Here is an 18,482-nt window from a genome sequence, read left to right as displayed (position 1 = left end):
TTTTTAGTTCATTATTACCCCTTTTTCTTTCTGTTTTTAACGTAAGTACCATAAATTATTCTGCGGAAGTTAATCAAAACAAATCCAAGTATTAATTTGAGGGCACCGCTTTTTAAGATGTTCTCTACGTTTTGCCAATTCTTTTTTGAATTTTTGCTTGTTTTGACCCCTAATTGCCTCTGTCGATCTGGCCAATTCAATATTGTGACCAGAAAATCCTATTGGGATGTACATGGCTAGAAGTAAGCCCCAGTATCAGGAACGAGAGTCCACCCCCGCCCCCGCCCCCCAAAATTGGCCTAAATTTGCATCTGCGCCTTTTTGCATCTGGAAATCTGTGCCGTGCCCCAAGTCTTTTAACACCCTGGTACTGGATAAACTTGTAGTGCCAGTCTCTGCATTTTGGGATTGCCATGCAGTACGTTGTGGTTTGTTTATGTAGCATTTTTTGGCCCAAAGGCCAAGGCAGTGAGCAGCTTTTTAATGCAGCAAAACACATTATAGAACTTGCAGTGGTTTGTGTTCTTCTTTCCCAACTCAGTCCAAAGTGCTGGTTTTGATGTATATAAAACCCTGTACATCTTGTGATCTGGGATACCTAAAATACTGTCTCACCCTGTATGAACCCATATTATATTAATGACCTGAATACACTGAAAGATTTACAAGTTATGGAGGTGTGAAGAGTAGGTGTATGAACACCTAGTTTTTGTTTTGGTTGCTATTTTGTTAAGGTTGATACTGTTTTATATATTATAAACGCTGTATTGATTTCTTAATAATATAATCTGATCTTTGCTTTAATTGTTTTTTTTCCCCCAGTTGCTCCTTTGTTAACAGTTTCTTTATAGATCGTAATTGTTTCACTGATGGCGTGTTAATTATCCCGTATGACCTATGCTGTATTTGTGATGCTTGTATCATGTTGTTGTTGTTTATCATTTGCAAGCCGCTTTGGGATTCATTTGAATGAAAAGCGGCGGAGAAGTATAATAAATCAAATTCAACTAATCCCTGTGCTGTTCAGGAGTGGGGCTCTGGCAGATGCAGCCTTAACTTTCAGCAAGCATTTAAAAGTCAATATCCTTCCCAATCTACCGTATTTTTCGCTCTATAGGGCGCACCGGACCATAGGGCACACCTAGTTTTTAGGGGGGGGAAATAAAGGGGAGGAAATTATCCCCCCCCCCCAGAAGCCAAGACAGCGAGCAGGATCTATCCAGCTGGCTGTATTGGCTTCCTCTTTAGCCACGCACAACCTCTTCAGCCGAGAGAGGCTGCGTGCAGCTTCGTTTTTAAGTCCAGGACAGGGTCCAGGAGCGGCGGCAAGATTGTGCGCAACCTCGCCGCCGCTCCCGGAGCTTGCGGGCCTGGGGGCGGGGGAAGCCCAAGCTTCCCCCGTGCCCAGCCCCCAGAACAGGCAGCTATCCACAAGCCTTCTGAGCGCAGCAGGAACTCCTGCCATGCTCAGAAAATTTGCGGATAGCTGCCTGAAGCCCAGAGAGCACAGCGGCAGTTGGCGCTGCACTCCCTGGGCTTCAGGCTGCAGGCTGCTATCCGCAAGCCTTCAGAGCGCTCCGAAGGCTTGCGGATAGGTGCCTGAAGCCTGGAGAGCGAGAGGGGTCACTGCGCACCAACGCCTCTCGCTCTCCAGGCTTCAGCAAAAGCCTGCATTCACTCCATAGGACGCACAAACATTTCCCCTTCATTTTTGGAGGGGGGAAAGTGCATCCTATAAAGCGAAAAATACGGTACATCTCTATTGGAACTGAGGGGTTCCTTCTTAGATGTTTTGATATGCTTTATTGCTTGCATTGTTTGCTGCCCATTGGGAAGAAGGATGGGATCACAGAATCATAGTTTGTAGAGATGGGAGGGACTTCAGGGGTCATTTAGTTCAATTCTCTGCAATGTGGGAATCTTTTGCCCAACATGGTGCTTGAACCCACAGCTCTGAGATTATGAGTCTCATGCTCTAGTGCAGGCATAGGCAAACTCGGCCCTCCATGTGTTTTTTGGGACTACAACTCCCATGATCCCTAGCTACAGGACCAGTGGTCAGGGATGATGGGAATTGTAGTCCCAAAACATCTGGAGGGCCGAGTTTGCCTATGCCAGCTCTAGTGACTGAGCTATTTATAAATTTAATAAATGATCAACTAAAGATCACATGACAGTGAACATTTGACTGATGGAGCATCTAAAATTATTAGTTTGCTAAGGCTGCATTTTCCTCTTTCTTGGTGCTGAAACTCTAGCACAGAGGTCCAGTTCTCCCCATTCGGTGACCTGGACCATTCAGAGGACTAGCTGAAAGATCCAAAAGGCATGGTCCTCTTTGGTTTTAGCGAAGTACCATGATGGTGCTGTGTAAATAATATTCTTGGGTGAATTCCAAAAGGGTAGCCTTTTTGGATGCATAGAAGGCGATGATATTAAACCGTTTTGGTGCAACGCCTTTTTCATGTGTGGATAGTTGCATAACAACGAGGCTGGTTGTGTTGAGCAGTGCGAGATTCCTCCCCAAGTCACAGTAAGTTTATTTTGTTCCAGCAGCTCAAAGGAAGTTGAAATGGATGATTCATTCAAGCCAGCGTTTGAGTCTGATACAAGGACATTGTAAGAGCCTGGGAGCGCCAGCATCCTGCCTCTTATGAGTTTTAAGTGTCACTGGCTCCTCTTTTTGAATTAATGACTGTCCTATTTCTCCCCTTCCTTTTTCTGCCAGGGTTATCACCCGTTGCCACACGAAGCTGAAATCGCACACACCAAAAAATTGTTCAGGAGGAGGAGGAATGACCGGAGGTAGGGAGAATGCTTTTTGAACGGGTGATGCTTTTTGTGTGTTTATTATCTACCTAAAGAATGAAAATCCTGCACATATTAAAATCACAGGTGTTCGCTGAGACTTCAATCTGCAGGGAGCAACCCAAAGATGGAAGTCCTGGAGGGTTGTGAGTGGCATGTATTCAACATGTTTTCTTGTGCCCAAGGGAAAGATGTGATATTGGCCTGGTTTTCACACCGTAAAAGTACTGTTTGGGGGGCGAGCTGCTGTGGAGGACTCCCTGGTCCTGAATGGGGTAACTGTGGACTCACAGCTGTCCATGGAGGCGCAGGTCAATTCTGTATCCAAGGCAGCTGTCTACCAGCTCCATCTGGCACGCAGGCTGAGACCCTACCTGCCCGCAGACTGTCTTGCCAGAGTGGTGCATGCTCTAGTTATCTCCCGCTTGGACTACTGCAATGCGCTCTACATGGGGCTACCTTTGAAGGTGACCTGGAAACTACAACTAATCCAGAATGCGGCAGCTAGACTGGTGACTGGGGGCGGCCTCTGAGACCACATAACACCAGTCTTGAAAGACCTACATTGGCTCCCAGTACGTTTCCGAGTACAATTCAAAGTGTTGGTGTTGACCTTTAAAGCCCTAAACGGCCTCGGCCCAGTATACCTGAAGGAGCGTCTCCACCCCCATCATTCTGCCCGGACGCTGAGGTCCAGTGACGAGGGCCTTTTGGCGGTTCCCTCATTGCGAGAAGCAAAGTTACAAGGAATCGGGCAGAGGGCCTTCTCGGTAGTGGCGCTCGCCCTTTGGAACGCCCTCCCATTAGATGTCAAAGAGATAAACAACTACCTGACATTCAGAAGGCAGCCCTATTCAGGGAAGTTTTTAATGTGTGACATTTTAGTGTATTTTTGGTCTTTGTGGAAGCCGCCCAGAGTGGCTAGGGAAACCCAGCCAGATGGGTGGGGTACAAATTATTATTAAGATGATGATGGTGATGATGATGATGATAATTATCATTATCATTATTATTATTGTGATAAGCCAGACCATGGCTTTGGTACAAATGCATGAGCAGCTTGTGATTTGCCTGGAGCAAGACAGACTGTGAGCCTGGGTTCAAATGGCATAGAAGAATTGTAGAGTTGGAAAGGGCCACAAGGGTCATCCAGTCCACCCCCCCTTTTTGCCCAGCGTGAGGCTCGAACCCACAACCCTGAGATTAAGAGTCTCATGTTCCACCAAATGAGCTTTTCCAGGTGTTCATTCCAAGGCATGGTTTAGCAAAGTGCAGCAAAACAAGTGGAGTCGGGTAGAGTATTATTATTAATAATAATAATAATTTCATTTCTATACCGCTTTATATTTTTAAGAAGAAATTCAAAGTGGTTTACAGAATATTAAAACATCAATAAGCCAATCTGAAGAAAGTCAAATATAGAGTATACAGTCAAAGCAACATAATTAACAGAAAACTAAAATACTATCTTAAAGGTTTCAAAATAAAACATTACAAAGGAGGTCAACTACAGAATACATATTTAACATAAAGTTAACAAAGAAAATCTTTAAACATTTCAACAGAAAACATTGCTAAGTGAAGTCAAATATAAAATGCACATTTAAAACAGCATAATTAGCACGAGAATAAAATATCATAAGCATGACATGGCTGTTTGGCAGGCACAAAAAGATGGGGCAAAAGAATCCAATAATTAGGATTTGTTGTCAGGCATAGTAGCCACACTCTCCTCTTCCCAGAGCTCTGCGTGTTCATGGTTTGGCTTAGCATGACTTGCAAAGCAAGCCATTAAGTAGGACAGGACTGGATAAAGGAGTAAGGTAAAAGGTAAAGGGACCAGTAGGTCCAGTCGTGACTGACTCTGGGGTTACGGCGCTCATCTCGCTTTACTGGCCAAGTGAGTACAGCTTCTGGGTTATGTGGCTAGCATGACTAAGCCGCTTCTGGCGAACCAGAGCAGCGCACGGAAACACCGTTTACCTTCCCGCCGGAGCAGTACCTATTTATCTACGTGCACTTTGACGTGCTTTCGAACTGCTAGGTTGGCAGGAGCAGGGACCGAGCAATGGGAGCTCACCCCATTGCGGGGATTTGAACCACCGACCTTCTGATCGTCAAGTCCTAGGCTCTGTGGTTTCACCCATAGCGCCACCCACGTCCCATTGGATAAAGGAGAGCGAGAGCCAAAGGATGAAGAGGAAAGCTGAAGGAGGGAAGTTCTGGCTTGAGGGCCAAAAAGGCGGAGAACAGATTGTCTGGAACAGCATTGGTATAAGCCCCCCGAACAATATCAGGGTTGAAAGACCAGGCAACAGTAAAGAAAATTTGGGAAAGTTCAACTCCTTGTGTCTTATCTGGGCCAGTAGACCTGCAAGGAGTGTTGGAGACCATGTAGGAAAACGAGAGGAGCATTTTGTCTTAATTGGGGAACCTTTGACCCTCCCGTTGTTGCTGGAATCCCATCATCCTTGACCATTGGCCATGTGGGCTCATGAGAATCTCAGGTGACCCAATTATCAACAGAGGAAATGAACCGAACAAGTCACCAGCAGCTTACAAAACGCTTCTGTTTAAAAAAACATCAGCAAAACAACACAAAAGGACACACTTTTGCTACTCCAAGGGTTTCAGTGGAAAGTAGGGCGCCATTTTCTCAGGATGTGAAGTTAATTAAACATCTTTAAAAACCAAACCAAACCAAAATCCCGCTAGCTCCACCTGATCATTTAAGTGTAAAGCCAAGCTAACAGTAGGAAGCCCACCTGACCAAGACTGTAACTGGAAAGTTAGGGACATGTTTGTAATCCTGTTATTTAACAAAGGAACGTCGCTCAGGGCTGTTTTGAACTCAGTAAGATCTGCGATGGGGAACCTGTGGCCCTCCAGATGTTGTTTTTCTCCCATTTTTGTTCTGTTTTGTTTCTAAAGTTTGGAGGGCTTGTTTTCTAATTCATTGATTTAAGCTGCAAAGTGTAAACACTTACTTAGGACTAACTCCATGGGGCTTCTGAGGAAACATGCGCAGGATTGTACCACATGGAACTCAAGGTTCAGAAGCTGCAGCTGGTGCAGATTAGACTGCTTATGGGGTGAGATTGCTGGCAACATTTGCCTGTAACATTTGTGCCAGTTGCCTATATGCTACTAGTGGGTCAGGCTCAAGGTTCTTGTGTTGATATGCAAAGCCCTGGATAAACATTTGAATAAAACCAGTTCAGGACATTTCATCTTCCTGCTCTTAGTAAGCAAAAGGACAGGATAGTGGCCCAGTATCACCTCAAATCACACGAGCATCAAACTAAAGTTTATATAGGCTGCTCTGAAGCCTTTTGTATGCAAGACATTTGACTACGTTTTTGAATACCTTCAGTACTCCTTTAGCTAGCGATCTATCACAAGGATGAAAACCAGATATCGCCCAGTCTTAATAGTGACTTTAAGAGACACAACACAAAAGGAAAAAAGGAATGAGTGAGAAAGAGGAAAAGAAGCGTATTCAGGTAGTTCATTATAGGTGAGCTTGACTTGTTTTTGTTCTTATTATGTATTTTGTGGTTTATTTATCTTGTATTTTTATGCTGCGAACCACCTGAGATCTACAGATGGAGGGTGGTATACTAATACTAATAATAATAATAATAATAATTGGTGTTTTCACACCTCCAGTCAGTATATCCAGTATTTCATATTGTCATACAGCAAACTATATACCGTATTTTTCGCTTCATAAGACGCACCTGACCATAAGACGCACCTAGTTTTTAGAGGGGGAAAGCAAGAAAAAATATATTCTGTGCAGAGCATGTAAGCGGCTCTCGCCTTTCTTGCTTTAAACCCTTCCTTCCCTCCTCCTGCCTTGCTGAGAAGCTAGCAGAGCAAGAGCAATAGCTGCGCAGCACCTCTTGTTCTGCTGGCTTCCCAGCAAAGCGGGATGAGGGACGAAAGGGAGCCCTTACAAGGGAGCGCTGAGCAGAGCCTGGTAGCGGCTCTTGCTGGCTTTTCCGGGAGGTGTGGGAAGGGACAGAGGGCAGCCCGTCAGTCCCTTCTCCCAGCTCACAGGAAAGCCCTCAAGAGCCGCGCGGAGCGTGTGTGCTGCTCTTGGGAGCTTTTCCGTGAGGTGGGAGAAGGGACTGATGGGCTGCCCTTCTCCCTCCTCGGGGAAAAGCCCCCAAGAGCTGCACACACGCTCCGCGTGGCTCTTTAAAGCGAGTACTGAGCAGAGTCTCCCGCCTGCATTCGCTCCATAAGACGCACACACATTTCGCCTTACTTTTTAGGAGGGGAAAAGTGTGTCTTATGGAGCGAAAAATATGGTACTGACCAATGGCAGTTCTGGGAGCCAAGGAGCTAGATGGCGGTTTTCCCCAGTCAGTCCCGTGGAGGGTGCCTCGCCATCTCGTTCTTCCCTCAAATGCAGCTAGGAGGAATTGTGGCTGAGGGGGCAGTCCTTGTAGTTAACAGGGTGAGCTGTGAGCAGAGAACCCCCCCCCCAAAAAAACCCTCATCTTTGCCGAAAACTCACTGTGTGGCCTTAGACAAGACACTCTCTCAATCTCAGTTTGGTGTAGTGGTTAAGAGCGGTAGTCTCGTAATCTGGTGAACCAGGTTTGCTTCCCCGCTCCTCCACATGCAGCTGCTGGGTGACATTGGGCCAGTCACACTTCTCTGAAGTCTCTCAGCCCCACTCACCTCACAGAGTGTTTGTTGTGGGGGGGGAAGGGAAAGGAGAATGTTAGCCGCTTTGAGACTCCTGAAGGGGAGTGAAAGGTGGGATATCAAATCCAAACTCCTCCTCTTCTTCTTCTTCTTCTTCTTCTTCTTCTTCTTCTACTACGGTTACAAGGTTGTACCTAGAAGAGGGGGTACTGAGAAAATGTCCATTTCGCCTTGCAGCACCCCCAGTACATAGTGTAGTGTAGTATAGTGAGCACGTGAGGTGTTTGTAGTTATGAGATTCTGTCTGGCCTGGTAAGGTGTAGAAAAATCGCTTCGACATCTTTCCCTGGGATGTCGTGGGTGGAGTGGCAAGCTGCCCAGCTTTCATTCCTCCCTTTCATTGCTAGAAGAAGAAGAGCCTCAAGTGGAAGAGAAGGAGATGACAGATTGTGGCAACGTGTTTAGTGGCTCTTCCTTTCTGAAAGTAGCTGCTTGCCTTGCACAGATTTTCTTGACTCTCATTTTCCCCTCGACAGCCCATTCCATTGTAACATGGCTGCCTTTCACCAGAAGGTTGCATTATTTTAGTGATGCCCCCTAATTCCATAGCATCCCAGTTTTATGCTCCACTTCATGCAGAACCACGTACCCGCTAAACACTTACATGGTTGAATAAATAATAATAATAATAATTTTATTATTTGTACCCCGCCCATCTTGACTGGGTTGCCCCAGCCAGCCTGGGTGGCTTCCAGCATATAGAAAAACATAATAAAAGATTAAACATTAACTGCTCCCCTATAAAGGGCAGCCTTCAGATGCCTTGTATATCTGAAGGGTGGGTGTTCCACAGAGTGGTGTCACTACCGAGAAGGTCCTCTGCCTGGTTCCCCGTAACCTCACTTCTCGCAGGGAGGGAACCACCAGAAGGCCCTTGGAGCTGGACCTTAGTGTCCAGGCTGAACAATGGGGGTGGAGATGCTCCTTCAGGTATAGTGGGCCAAGGTCATTTAGGGCTTTAAAGGTCACAAAACTAAGGACTGGGGGCCGGATCTGGCCCAATCGCCTTCTAAATCCAGCTCGCAGGCGGTCCAGGAATCAGCATGTTTTTACATAAGTAGAATGTGTCCTTAAAATCCATCTCTGGGTTATTTGTGGGGCATAGGAATTCGTTCATTTCCCCCCCAAAAAATATAGTCCGCCTCCCCCGAGGTCTGAGGGACAGTGGACCGGCCCCCTGCTGAAAAAGTTGCTGACCCCTGGTCAACACTTTTAATTGTGCTCAGAAATGTACTGGGAGCCAGTGCAGGTCTTTCAGGACCAGTGTTATATGGTTCCGGCGGCTACTCCCAGTCACCAGTCTAGCTGCCGCATTCTGGATTAGTTGTAGTTTCTGGGTCACCTTCAAAGGTAGCCCCACGTAGAGCGCATTGCAGTACTCCAAGCGGGAGATAACTAGAGCATGTACCACTCTGGCGAGACAGTGCACAGGCAAGTAGGATCTCAGCTGGCACACCAGATGGAGCTGGTAGACAGCTGCCCTGGACACAGAATTGACCTGCGCCTCCATGGACAGTTGTGAGTCCAAATTGAAAACTGCTGTAAGCCCCTCCTCTCACTCACTGGCTGAGCTGCTGTGATGTCATAGAATGTTCATGAGTATGTTCATTCAGTCATAAAATACTGTGAATCATTAGTCCAGTGGCTGTAAGGAAAGCAGAAGGCAGATTGTCTGGAGGGAATTTTTCAAAAGGCAAGTGAAGAAATGTGCTCTCTTGGGGAAAGGGGCAATGAAAGATGGATTTGACTGTGACTTGTAGCAACTAGACGAATCTTCAGCTGCACATCTCTTGCGATGGATCCACGTGGGGGAACGAGTTACGATGATCTCACACTGGAAGGGTGTCACACTGGAAGGGTGTGCATGCTTCTGAGCTTGACGTGCATTTTTGCAAAAACCGCAAGTCGGAAGTAACCAAATGCCATGGAAAATTGGGATTAGTTCATCCTTCCTGAGAGCCCCTGAAGGAGCTTACTGTGGCTGATGCTGGAACAGCCATTGTTTGTTGACTGCAAGTCCCACTGCAAATAATATTTTATGTGGAATAAAGAGACTACAGAGGAATGGCTCATTGCCCTGGGTCAAAGATTCATGGAGATGTAAATAAAAACAGCTGTAACAAAAAAGGAGGAGGGGCAGGGAAATAGTTTAAATGCATAGACTATTTAGAACTGTGAAGGGTGAAAGGGGACCAGGTTGTGACTCTGTGGGGCTCCAGCTGGGATTATGTGAGCAAGTGGGAGGCAGGGGCATGTGGGAGGAGTGGAATAATTTTAAAGTAAACTTAGCCGGTGCCTGGTCATTTGATCTCGGAAGAAGTTGACAGGTCTCTTTGTGAACTCGTCAGGAGTGCAAGAACTTTTAGCCGCCCAATGACACAGAATAATAATGTAAAAATTCTGTACGGAACAGACGTCAACGGAGCAAGGAAGTGACGAAACAAATTATTCTATGCTTACCTGGTCTCCAGTTTTTTAATATGCTATTTTGCCCCATGTTTTACACGATTTCAGAGCATATTTCACTTGCTCTGTGTAGACTGCGTGTCTACTCAGAAATATAGTCTTTGGAAAAAAGAATTTGTGCCAACAAAAAAGGAATGGCAGGATAAATTATTAGGTTATATGGAATTGGCCAGATTAACAGAAACAATTAGCGGACAGCCTAGACAAGAATTTCGCAAAGAATGGGGGAAATGCAGAGAATATTTTACCAAAATATACACCTGGACTTGTTTTGACTAATTTCTACAGGAGACTTTGTGGTTTTTTAAAGTCATAATTAGGAAGAATTGTAATAATCACATAAAAAAGTATACAAGAAGTAAATAAGGAGGCCATTTGCAGGATAAAGGAAGTCTTTTATTTTTATGTTCTGTGTTCTGAGTTTAATTTTGATAATTAAATTGTCAACGCTGGTGGGTTTGTTTGTTTGTATGCATGAGTTGTTGTGGACTATGTTGAAAATAAAGTAAAAAAAAGTTGCTGTTTTTAAAAAAAGAAATCTAGTCCTGCTTGTAAGATTAAATTAGGCTCCCACAATGGCCTTCTCAGAAGCCACATCACATAGGAATAGTAGCCCGTGGGTGCTAAGCCATAGCAAATGCCATCATCTCCGATGTGCATTTTAAAGCATTGCTGGCATAGTTGCCATAGTGATGCTGTGAGTGGAGGGAGGATTTCAGAGATGTGTTCTGCGTGTGTTTGTTTGTTTTTAAATAAATACCAAAAATGTATACATTAAATACAATAAACAACCAGGGCAAAAAAACCAAAACACCCTGTAAACACAAGGACAGAAACGATAATACAGTGGACGCTTGGGTTGCGGACGTGATCCATCCGGGATGCACGTTCGCAACCCGCAGTGGCATGTCTGCGCATGCGCAGTTGCGATTTGGTGCATGCACAAAGCGTGGTTTAGTGCATGCACGACCGCCGAAACCCAGAAGTAACCCATTCCAGTATCTCCGGGTTTTGGCGGCCCGTAACCCGAGAAAACGAACCTGAAGCATCTGTAACCTGAGGTATGACTGTACCATTAAAATTAGTCACCTTCGGTTAATTAACAATGATGATCTACGAGCTCAGACATGTTGCTCCTGCAAATGCAGACTTGAGGATGGTACCTGCACTCATTCTGCTCCAGTGTAACACGAAGACACTCCTGCTAGGTTGTCAGAGAGGAATGCTCCCTCACCTGATTTTCCAACCAGTTTCTGGTAAAAGACGGTCCAGTGTCTCATAAACTCAGCCAACCATTTTTTTAAAAAAACCTTAAGCACGAATTCCTTCCATTACCACAGAAAACAGGTCAGCTCTTCCTCCGGTTAGCCAAACACAGGGGCTCAGTCTTGACAGTTAAGAGCCAGTTGGCCACAGAAAGGAGGCCTGACCTCCTACGAGTGCCAAGGAATACAATTTTGATGGACAAGCTTGGTTTGGCAAACAAGCCCGGGGGACAGTTTTAGCCACTGACCAGCGAAGGCTAATGGCCACTTCCTCCAGCGAAGCACATTTTAAGCAGGTCAGCGCAAATTTGTTTCTTTGCAAAGTAAAACAAATCTCTGAGCCTTTCTTAAAAAAAAAAAAGTTTAAAATAACACACGTTATTTCTCCAGAGGGGAATTATTCCTGAGATCGTCGGGTGGGGATCGTCGAAGCAAAGCTTCAGAAAGATGATTGCTTGTTCTTATGTCTGGTATAAGTTAAATATTTCGCTGAACTAAGATTTGTGAATCGCAGTAGTATTCACAAATTGCCTGCTCCTGTGCTGACGTGATTGTTTTATTTGTTTGCACGGCACTTTACAGAGGTTGAGAAGACACATCCAAACCCCCAATGGCTAAATATCTAAAAATAAAGAGTTTTGGGGTTTTTAAGTGGAGGGAAATGGAGACAGGGATAAACAGAAGAACACAGGAAACTGCTGTATTCAGTGGTACCTCGGGTTAAGTACTTAATTCGTTCTGGAGGTCCTTTCTTAACCTGAAACTGTTCTTAACCTGAAGCACCACTTTAGCTAATGGGGCCTCCCGCTGCTGTCGCACCGCTGGAGCACGATTTCTGTTCTCATCCTGAAGCAAAGTTCTTGACCTGAGGTATTACTTCTGGGTTAGCGGAATCTGTAACCTGAAGCATATGTAACCTGAAGCATATGTAACCCAAGGTACCACTGTACTGTTCAGCCTGGAAACTGAGATTCAGCACCGAGGGCCTTTTGGTGGTTCCCTCATTAGGGAGTGTTACAGGGAACCAGACAGAGGGCCTTCTCGGTAGTGGCACCTGTCCTGTGGAATACCCTCCCTTCAGATATGAAGGAAATAAGCAGCTATCCTATTTTTAAAAGACATCTGAAGGCAGCCCTGTTCAGGGAAGTTTTTAATATTTAACGCTGTATTGTTTTTAATACTTGATTGGGAGCCACCCAGAGTGGCTGGGGAAACTCAGCCAGATGGGCGGGGTATAAATAATAAAATTATTATTATTATTGAGTCAAACCACTGGCCTACCTAGCTCAGTATTGTCTGCGCTGACTGACAGTAGTTCCCCATAGTTTCAGGTAGGGGGGCATTCCTGACCCTATCTGCAGATACCAGGGATTGAACCTGCAGCCTTCTGCATGCAAAGCAGATGGTCTGAGCCTGCGTTCTGGCCCTTCCCCTATCATTGCTCCTGCTTCCAGTTACAGATCTTCTTGTTGAGCTATGGCCTTGAGGCACTGCCTAATGAACTTCTGGTTTTGCTGCCTGCCTGACAAGAAACATCTTCATAATGCCTGCTGCTGCTGCTGCTGCTGCTGCTGTTGTGCAAACAGAGATTCTCTGGCCTCCATATGCAGATGATGGGTTGTGTCTGGCCTGGTGTGTAACAAGTGCTATAGGCCTGCACTATGTCCGTTAATGATAATTATTACAGAGAATGTTCTGTGCTCATAAGCCTGTCTGCCCTTTCCTCCTGATGTTCTCCATGGTGAGAGAGGCACCGGCAAGAATTTCAGGGAGAGACAGCAGTTGACTGCCTGCGTCTATTTGTGACCTTCCGCTGTTGACAAAGGCTCCCAAACAGGGGTCCACACATTTTGGCTGCGTTTGGCAGACAAATGTTGTTTCCAGTGGTCAGTGAGTTTCAGCTTTCTTGCCCCCTGCCCCACAGAGACAACGCACCATATTTTTCTCTCTATAAGATGCAACTGACCATAAGACGCACCTAGTTTTTAGAGGAGGAAAACAAGAAAGCATCGCAAAGCCTCTTGAGCGAAGAGGCAGGATTGTGTGGCTATCCCTGAAGCCAGAAGAGCAAGAGGGATTGCTGCGCACCGATCCCTCTTGCTCTCCTGGCTTCAGTGATAGCTGCACAGCCTGCATTCACTCCATAAGACGCACACACTTTTCCCCTTACTTTTTAGGAGGGGAAAAGTGTGTCTTATAGAGTGAAAAATACGGTAAGTGTTTCTCTTAGTACAGGCAGTCTAGTTATTGGCAACCATCTGTCTCAGGAGACGATGCAAGAGTGTGCCTTTGTGAAGTCAAACTGTTGGACTTAGCACCTGCTATGACATGTTTTGTTGTGTCTGGAGCAGATGAGGACGTCCGGTTGTGCTACTGCAGTTGCACCATGGCGTTATTTCTCTCTCTGCTCCTCCCAGAGGTCATTCCTCCCCTGGTCACTGCTACAGATGCATTATCTAACTGCCCATCCCCAGGCACTGCGGTTGTCAGCAATGGATTCAACTCACAACAGGGTTAAAAAGTGAAAAATGGAAAAAAAATGAGAGGCACAAATACAAGATGGGTGACACCTGGCTTGAGAGCAGTACATGTGAAAAGGATCTAGGAGTCTTGGTTGACCACAAACTTGACATGAGCCAACAGTGTGACGCGGCAGCTAAAAAAGCCAATGCAATTCTGGGCTGCATCAATAGGAGTATAGCATCTAGATCAAGGGAAGTAATAGTGCCACTGTATTCTGCTCTGGTCAGACCTCACCTGGAGTACTGTGTCCAGTTCTGGGCACCACAGTTCAAGAAGGACACTGACAAACTGGAACGTGTCCAGAGGAGGGCAACCAAAATGGTCAAAGGCCTGGAAACGATGCCTTATGAGGAACGGCTAAGGGAGCTGGGCATGTTTATCCTGGAGAAGAGGTGGTTAAGGGGTGATATGATAGCCATGTTCAAATATATAAAAGGATGTCACATAGAGGAGGGAGAAAGGTTGTTTTCTGCTGCTCCAGAGAAGCGGACACGGAGCAATGGTTCCAAACTACAAGAAAGAAGATTCCACCTAAACATTAGGAAGAACTTCCTGACAGTAAGAGCTGTTTGACAGTGGAATTTGCTGCCAAGGAGTGTGGTGGAGTCTCCTTCTTTGGAGGTCTTTAAGCAGAGGCTTGACAACCATATGTCAGGAGTGCTCTGATGGTGTTTCCTGCTTGGCAGGGGGTTGGACTCAATGGCCCTTGTGGTCTCTTCCAACTCTATGATTATATGATTCTAATGTTGCCAGCCTTCATGTCATGTTTGAAAACATCTTTGTAACGCAGAGTTGGTCTGCCAGTTGATCTGGTGCCGGAAGCCAGCTCCTGTTGAGCACACACTTGGGGATCCTGGCATCTTCCAATCTGCGGATATGACCAAGCCAGCATAGACATCTAAACCACCGAGCTTCTTGGGCTTGCCGATTGGAAGGTCGGTGGTTCGAATCCCCACAACGGGGCGAGCTCCCATTGCTCTGTCCCAGCTCCTGCCAACCTAACAGTTTGAAAGCACACTAGTGCAAGTAGATAAATAGGTACCTCTGTGGTGGGAAGGTAAACGGCGTTTCCGTGTGCTCTGGCTTCCATCACGGTGTCCCATTGCCCAGAAGTGGTTTAGTCCTGCTGGCCACATGACCTGGTAAGCTGTCTGTGGACAAACGGCGGCTCCCTCAGCCTGAAAGCAACCCCATAGTCGCCTTTGACTGGACTTAACCGTCCGGGGGTCCTTTACCTTTACCTTTTAGACATCACTGAGACAGCAGTGTGAATTTGTTGAGAATGTGGGCTTGGAAGAGCCCATCTTTGTTTGAAACTCTTGGAACTATGTATGCAGCCACAGCGGCCTGGATAGTTATATGCCCACATATGGAAGGAAAATACAGCCCCTACAAGGGAGACTGGCAGACTAAATTAATGGAATATGCTGAGATGGCTAACGTAACAGAGTTTGAGATCAGGAAGAATTTTTTAAGAAAGAAGGGGGGGATTGTGGATTCTTTGAAAGTTTATTGCAAACAGCTAAAAACGTTAGCAGGATTAGAATAATTGCAGGCGGAAATGGTAAATGAGTTATAAATTGGTTGAGAATAAATAAGGAGTAAGTAGAATATGCAGCAGTAAAAGATAAGACAACAATGAACCATGGAAGGGGAGGGGAGGGGAGGGATGTCAAAGTTATGATGATGGTTTGGTTATATTGTTTTGTGAATCGGTTGTAAAATTGAAAATGAGAATTTATTTTTTTTAATGAAACTCTGCCTTAGAACAAAAGAATGGACTCCCTCACCCAGTGCTTTTTTTCTGGGGGTACGAAGGGGTATGCATACCCCTAAACATTTTGTGAATCTAAGTTTGGCCTCATTGAGGGGCAGTATTTCAATATGGTTAGGAAAATGAGAGTACCCCTAAACATATTTTTTAGAAAAATAGCACTGTGGGCCTCACCCCTTACCTGAGGCTAAGTAAGGTTCTGGAGATGGTCTGACTCTGTCTTGGCAATCAACAACCTGTCAGGGAAAATCAAGCCAGATTCTGGAGCCCATCAGGTGTTCCTGATCAGGAGGTCTGGGCTGCTACTTCCAAACACAGCTTCCTTCCTCAGGCAGCTGGCTTGATAGACAGAAAAGCAAACCTATGCCTTCTAAAAGAAGAATAAATAAACCCACAAATTAATTTTGCTCTGTAAAAATGAATGGCAACTAGGTGCCACTAGAGGTCACTGTTGCCACAGGGGCAACATCTCCCTTCTAGGAACATGGGAAGCTGCCTTATATTGAGTCAAGCCATTGATGCGTCCAGCTCAGTATTACTTATACCTTCCTGCATGCCAAGCGCTGAACTATCGCCCTTCCCCAGTGTGTTACCTGGCTCCTAGTGATGATCCTGTGCATCTTCTCAGCCCCCTTGAAATATACAAGTGCTCCTTACCCCCAAACTTAGCATTTCGCGGCAATGGGTGCTGGGCTAGTCAACACAGAGAGAGGAGTCCCCTGGTTTTACAAGAAGCTGAAGAAATTAGAACTTCTCTTGCTGGCCTGCAACTCCATTTCCTGTTGACATTTCCTTCGGAAATTTCTGCATTGTGGTAATCGTCCAGGCCTTGGGAATCATTGGCTTTCAAGAGTCTGGAGAGTTAAATGACAAATGAGATCAGCAAGCCCTACTATATACAGTAGTCTGTGGTTAAAATTCCTATTCCTGTACATGGAATTCCAGCGAAAGAAGCCAAAACAGAATCAGCTCATGTTGTGATCAGCTCATTAGCTGCAGGTGAAAAATGTTTAATCGGATTTTAATTGGGATTTCCCCTTGCAAAACGGCGTGAGCGCTTAAGAAAGCACTGGAGCTTTGAAATACTATTTTAATTAGAGCTGCGCTGAAATTTCACAGGAGACTTTTTTCCCCCCTCAGAATTACTGAGAATTTCCTTTTTTTCTCCCCTGGAAAAAGGAGGTCATGATGCATGAAATTGTCAGCAATGTGATGGGCATCATCTCTCGCTGCATGTTACTTATATCCAGTCTTGGAGGTGGCATGGGTTGTCAGCTTCCTCCTCCCTGGTTTTGCCTTTGTAGAATTCAGCAGGGAGGAAAATGGGGACAAAACCAGAGTTAGTTGCCTCTACCTATCATTGGCTCTAGCGCCACCTACTGTTGGCCTCCCAGCTTTCCACCCTACCCGTTCCAATGGGCAACGACCTCCACCATTATGGGGTGGGGGGGAGGAAATAAGTTGTGCTGTTCCCAAGAAACTTTTTTTAAAAAAATCTTCCTGAAGAAGTTTGTTGAAAAGGGCTTCCTGGTTTCTCTGTTTGCAAATAGGATGGAGACTTTTGAGAAGCCATTTGCTCACAGCTCTAATCTAATGCAATTTGTAACAGACGACATAACATGGAAGCTCTGGAAAAGAAGACAGTTCAAAGATGCACCAAATCCTGGATCCTCTGTAACTTAAATGGCCTTCAATTTCCTTAATTTTTTTATTATTATTTTGAATCTTCTGAGTTACAACTGACAATAATGTGCCCTTTTTAGAAATCTGTGGTGTCTCAAGATCAGTGAGGGGATGCAAGAAACCCTTTTGGGCTGCATTTGCAGGCAGAAATCCCACCCACCCACCCACCCTTTTGCAAGGGACAAGAGCAAAATGCCCTTCACTTTTCAGATCTCTGTGATGCAAAATGAGTAGTAAAGGTAAAGGGACCCCTGACCATTAGGTCCAGTTGTGGCCGACTCTGGGGTTGCGCCACTCATCTCGCTTTATTGGCAGAGGGAGCCGGCGTACAGCTTCCGGGTCATGTGGCCAGCATGACTAAGCCGCTTCTGGCGAACCAGAGCAGCGCACGGAAATGCCGTTTACCTTCCCGCTGGAGAGGTACCTATTTATCTACTTGCACTGGCGTGCTTTCAAACTTCTAGATTGGCAGGAGCAGGGACCGAGCAACGGGAGCTCACCCCGTCGCGGGGATTCGAACCGCCGACCTTCTGATTGGCAAGTCCTAGGCTCTGTGGTTTAACCCACAGCGTCACCCACGTCCCGGAAACCAAATAGACCCCCCCCCAAAAAAAACCCCAATTCTAATGAATAGGAAGTCTGCCTTCAGCAATTCAACTAACCTCTCAGAATCATGCATTTCTCACCTGTGTGTGCAAAAGGTTCAAGTTTCAATCCCAGCAACTTCAGTTAAGATGCTTAGGCAAGAGGAAATGGAGAAGACCCCAGACGGTCACTGTCCGTGGGAACAGACAGGACTGAGCTCGATGTCGCAGTTCTCTGACCTCTGATAGGACAGTTTCCTGTGTGCGTTGGGAAACCATACATCAGCAACAAAATCTATGCCGTGCTGTGTGTGGGGATTTGTTGCTGTTTGCTGAGGACAATTCAGGCTCTGTAATTTATTGGCCAAGCTGTTTTCATGTCACATAGGCCCTAGCTACACCATTGAGCTGGTGCTTTGATCTTAAGAGAGCAGGAAGGACTGTGATCTTCCTTGGGAAGAGGAAAGCAAAGCCCCAACAGAGCAGCAAGACAAAAGAGGGGAAGACTCAAGGAAAGAAGCTTTGGGGAATTGATGACCCTCCAAATGTTGTGGACTCTGCAGACCCCTTCTGTCCCTGCGCCTGCACTCACCACAACCTTCCTCAGATGAAAATAGGGACATCTGTTCTACAGCAGTGTGTTGTCCCCTGTGCTCCCTA

The 18,482-nt window shown here is 45.9% G+C and overlaps 1 protein-coding gene across 12 annotated transcripts in view; it reads left to right on the top strand.

Annotated features, from left to right (window-relative positions):
- Positions 1-18,482, top strand: part of CTIF (cap binding complex dependent translation initiation factor) — a 178,476-nt gene that overhangs the window by 97,550 nt on the left and 62,444 nt on the right. For all 12 annotated transcript variants that reach the window (XR_014556181.1, XR_014556182.1, XR_014556183.1 and 9 more), the window contains one exon: positions 2,729-2,805. Coding sequence is in view for 4 of the 12 variants with exons in the window: in XM_083702736.1 (XP_083558862.1) it covers positions 2,729-2,805 (77 nt within the window). In the remaining 8 variants the exon portion in view is untranslated. The remainder of the gene's footprint in view (positions 1-2,728; positions 2,806-18,482) is intronic.

Source organism: Podarcis gaigeae, assembly GCF_964106915.1.
Source record: "Podarcis gaigeae genome assembly, chromosome: 11".
Taxonomy (NCBI): Eukaryota; Metazoa; Chordata; class Lepidosauria; order Squamata; family Lacertidae; genus Podarcis; species Podarcis gaigeae.
Note: the sequence above shows the minus strand (reverse complement) of the source record. Positions and strands in the feature narration are given on the sequence as shown.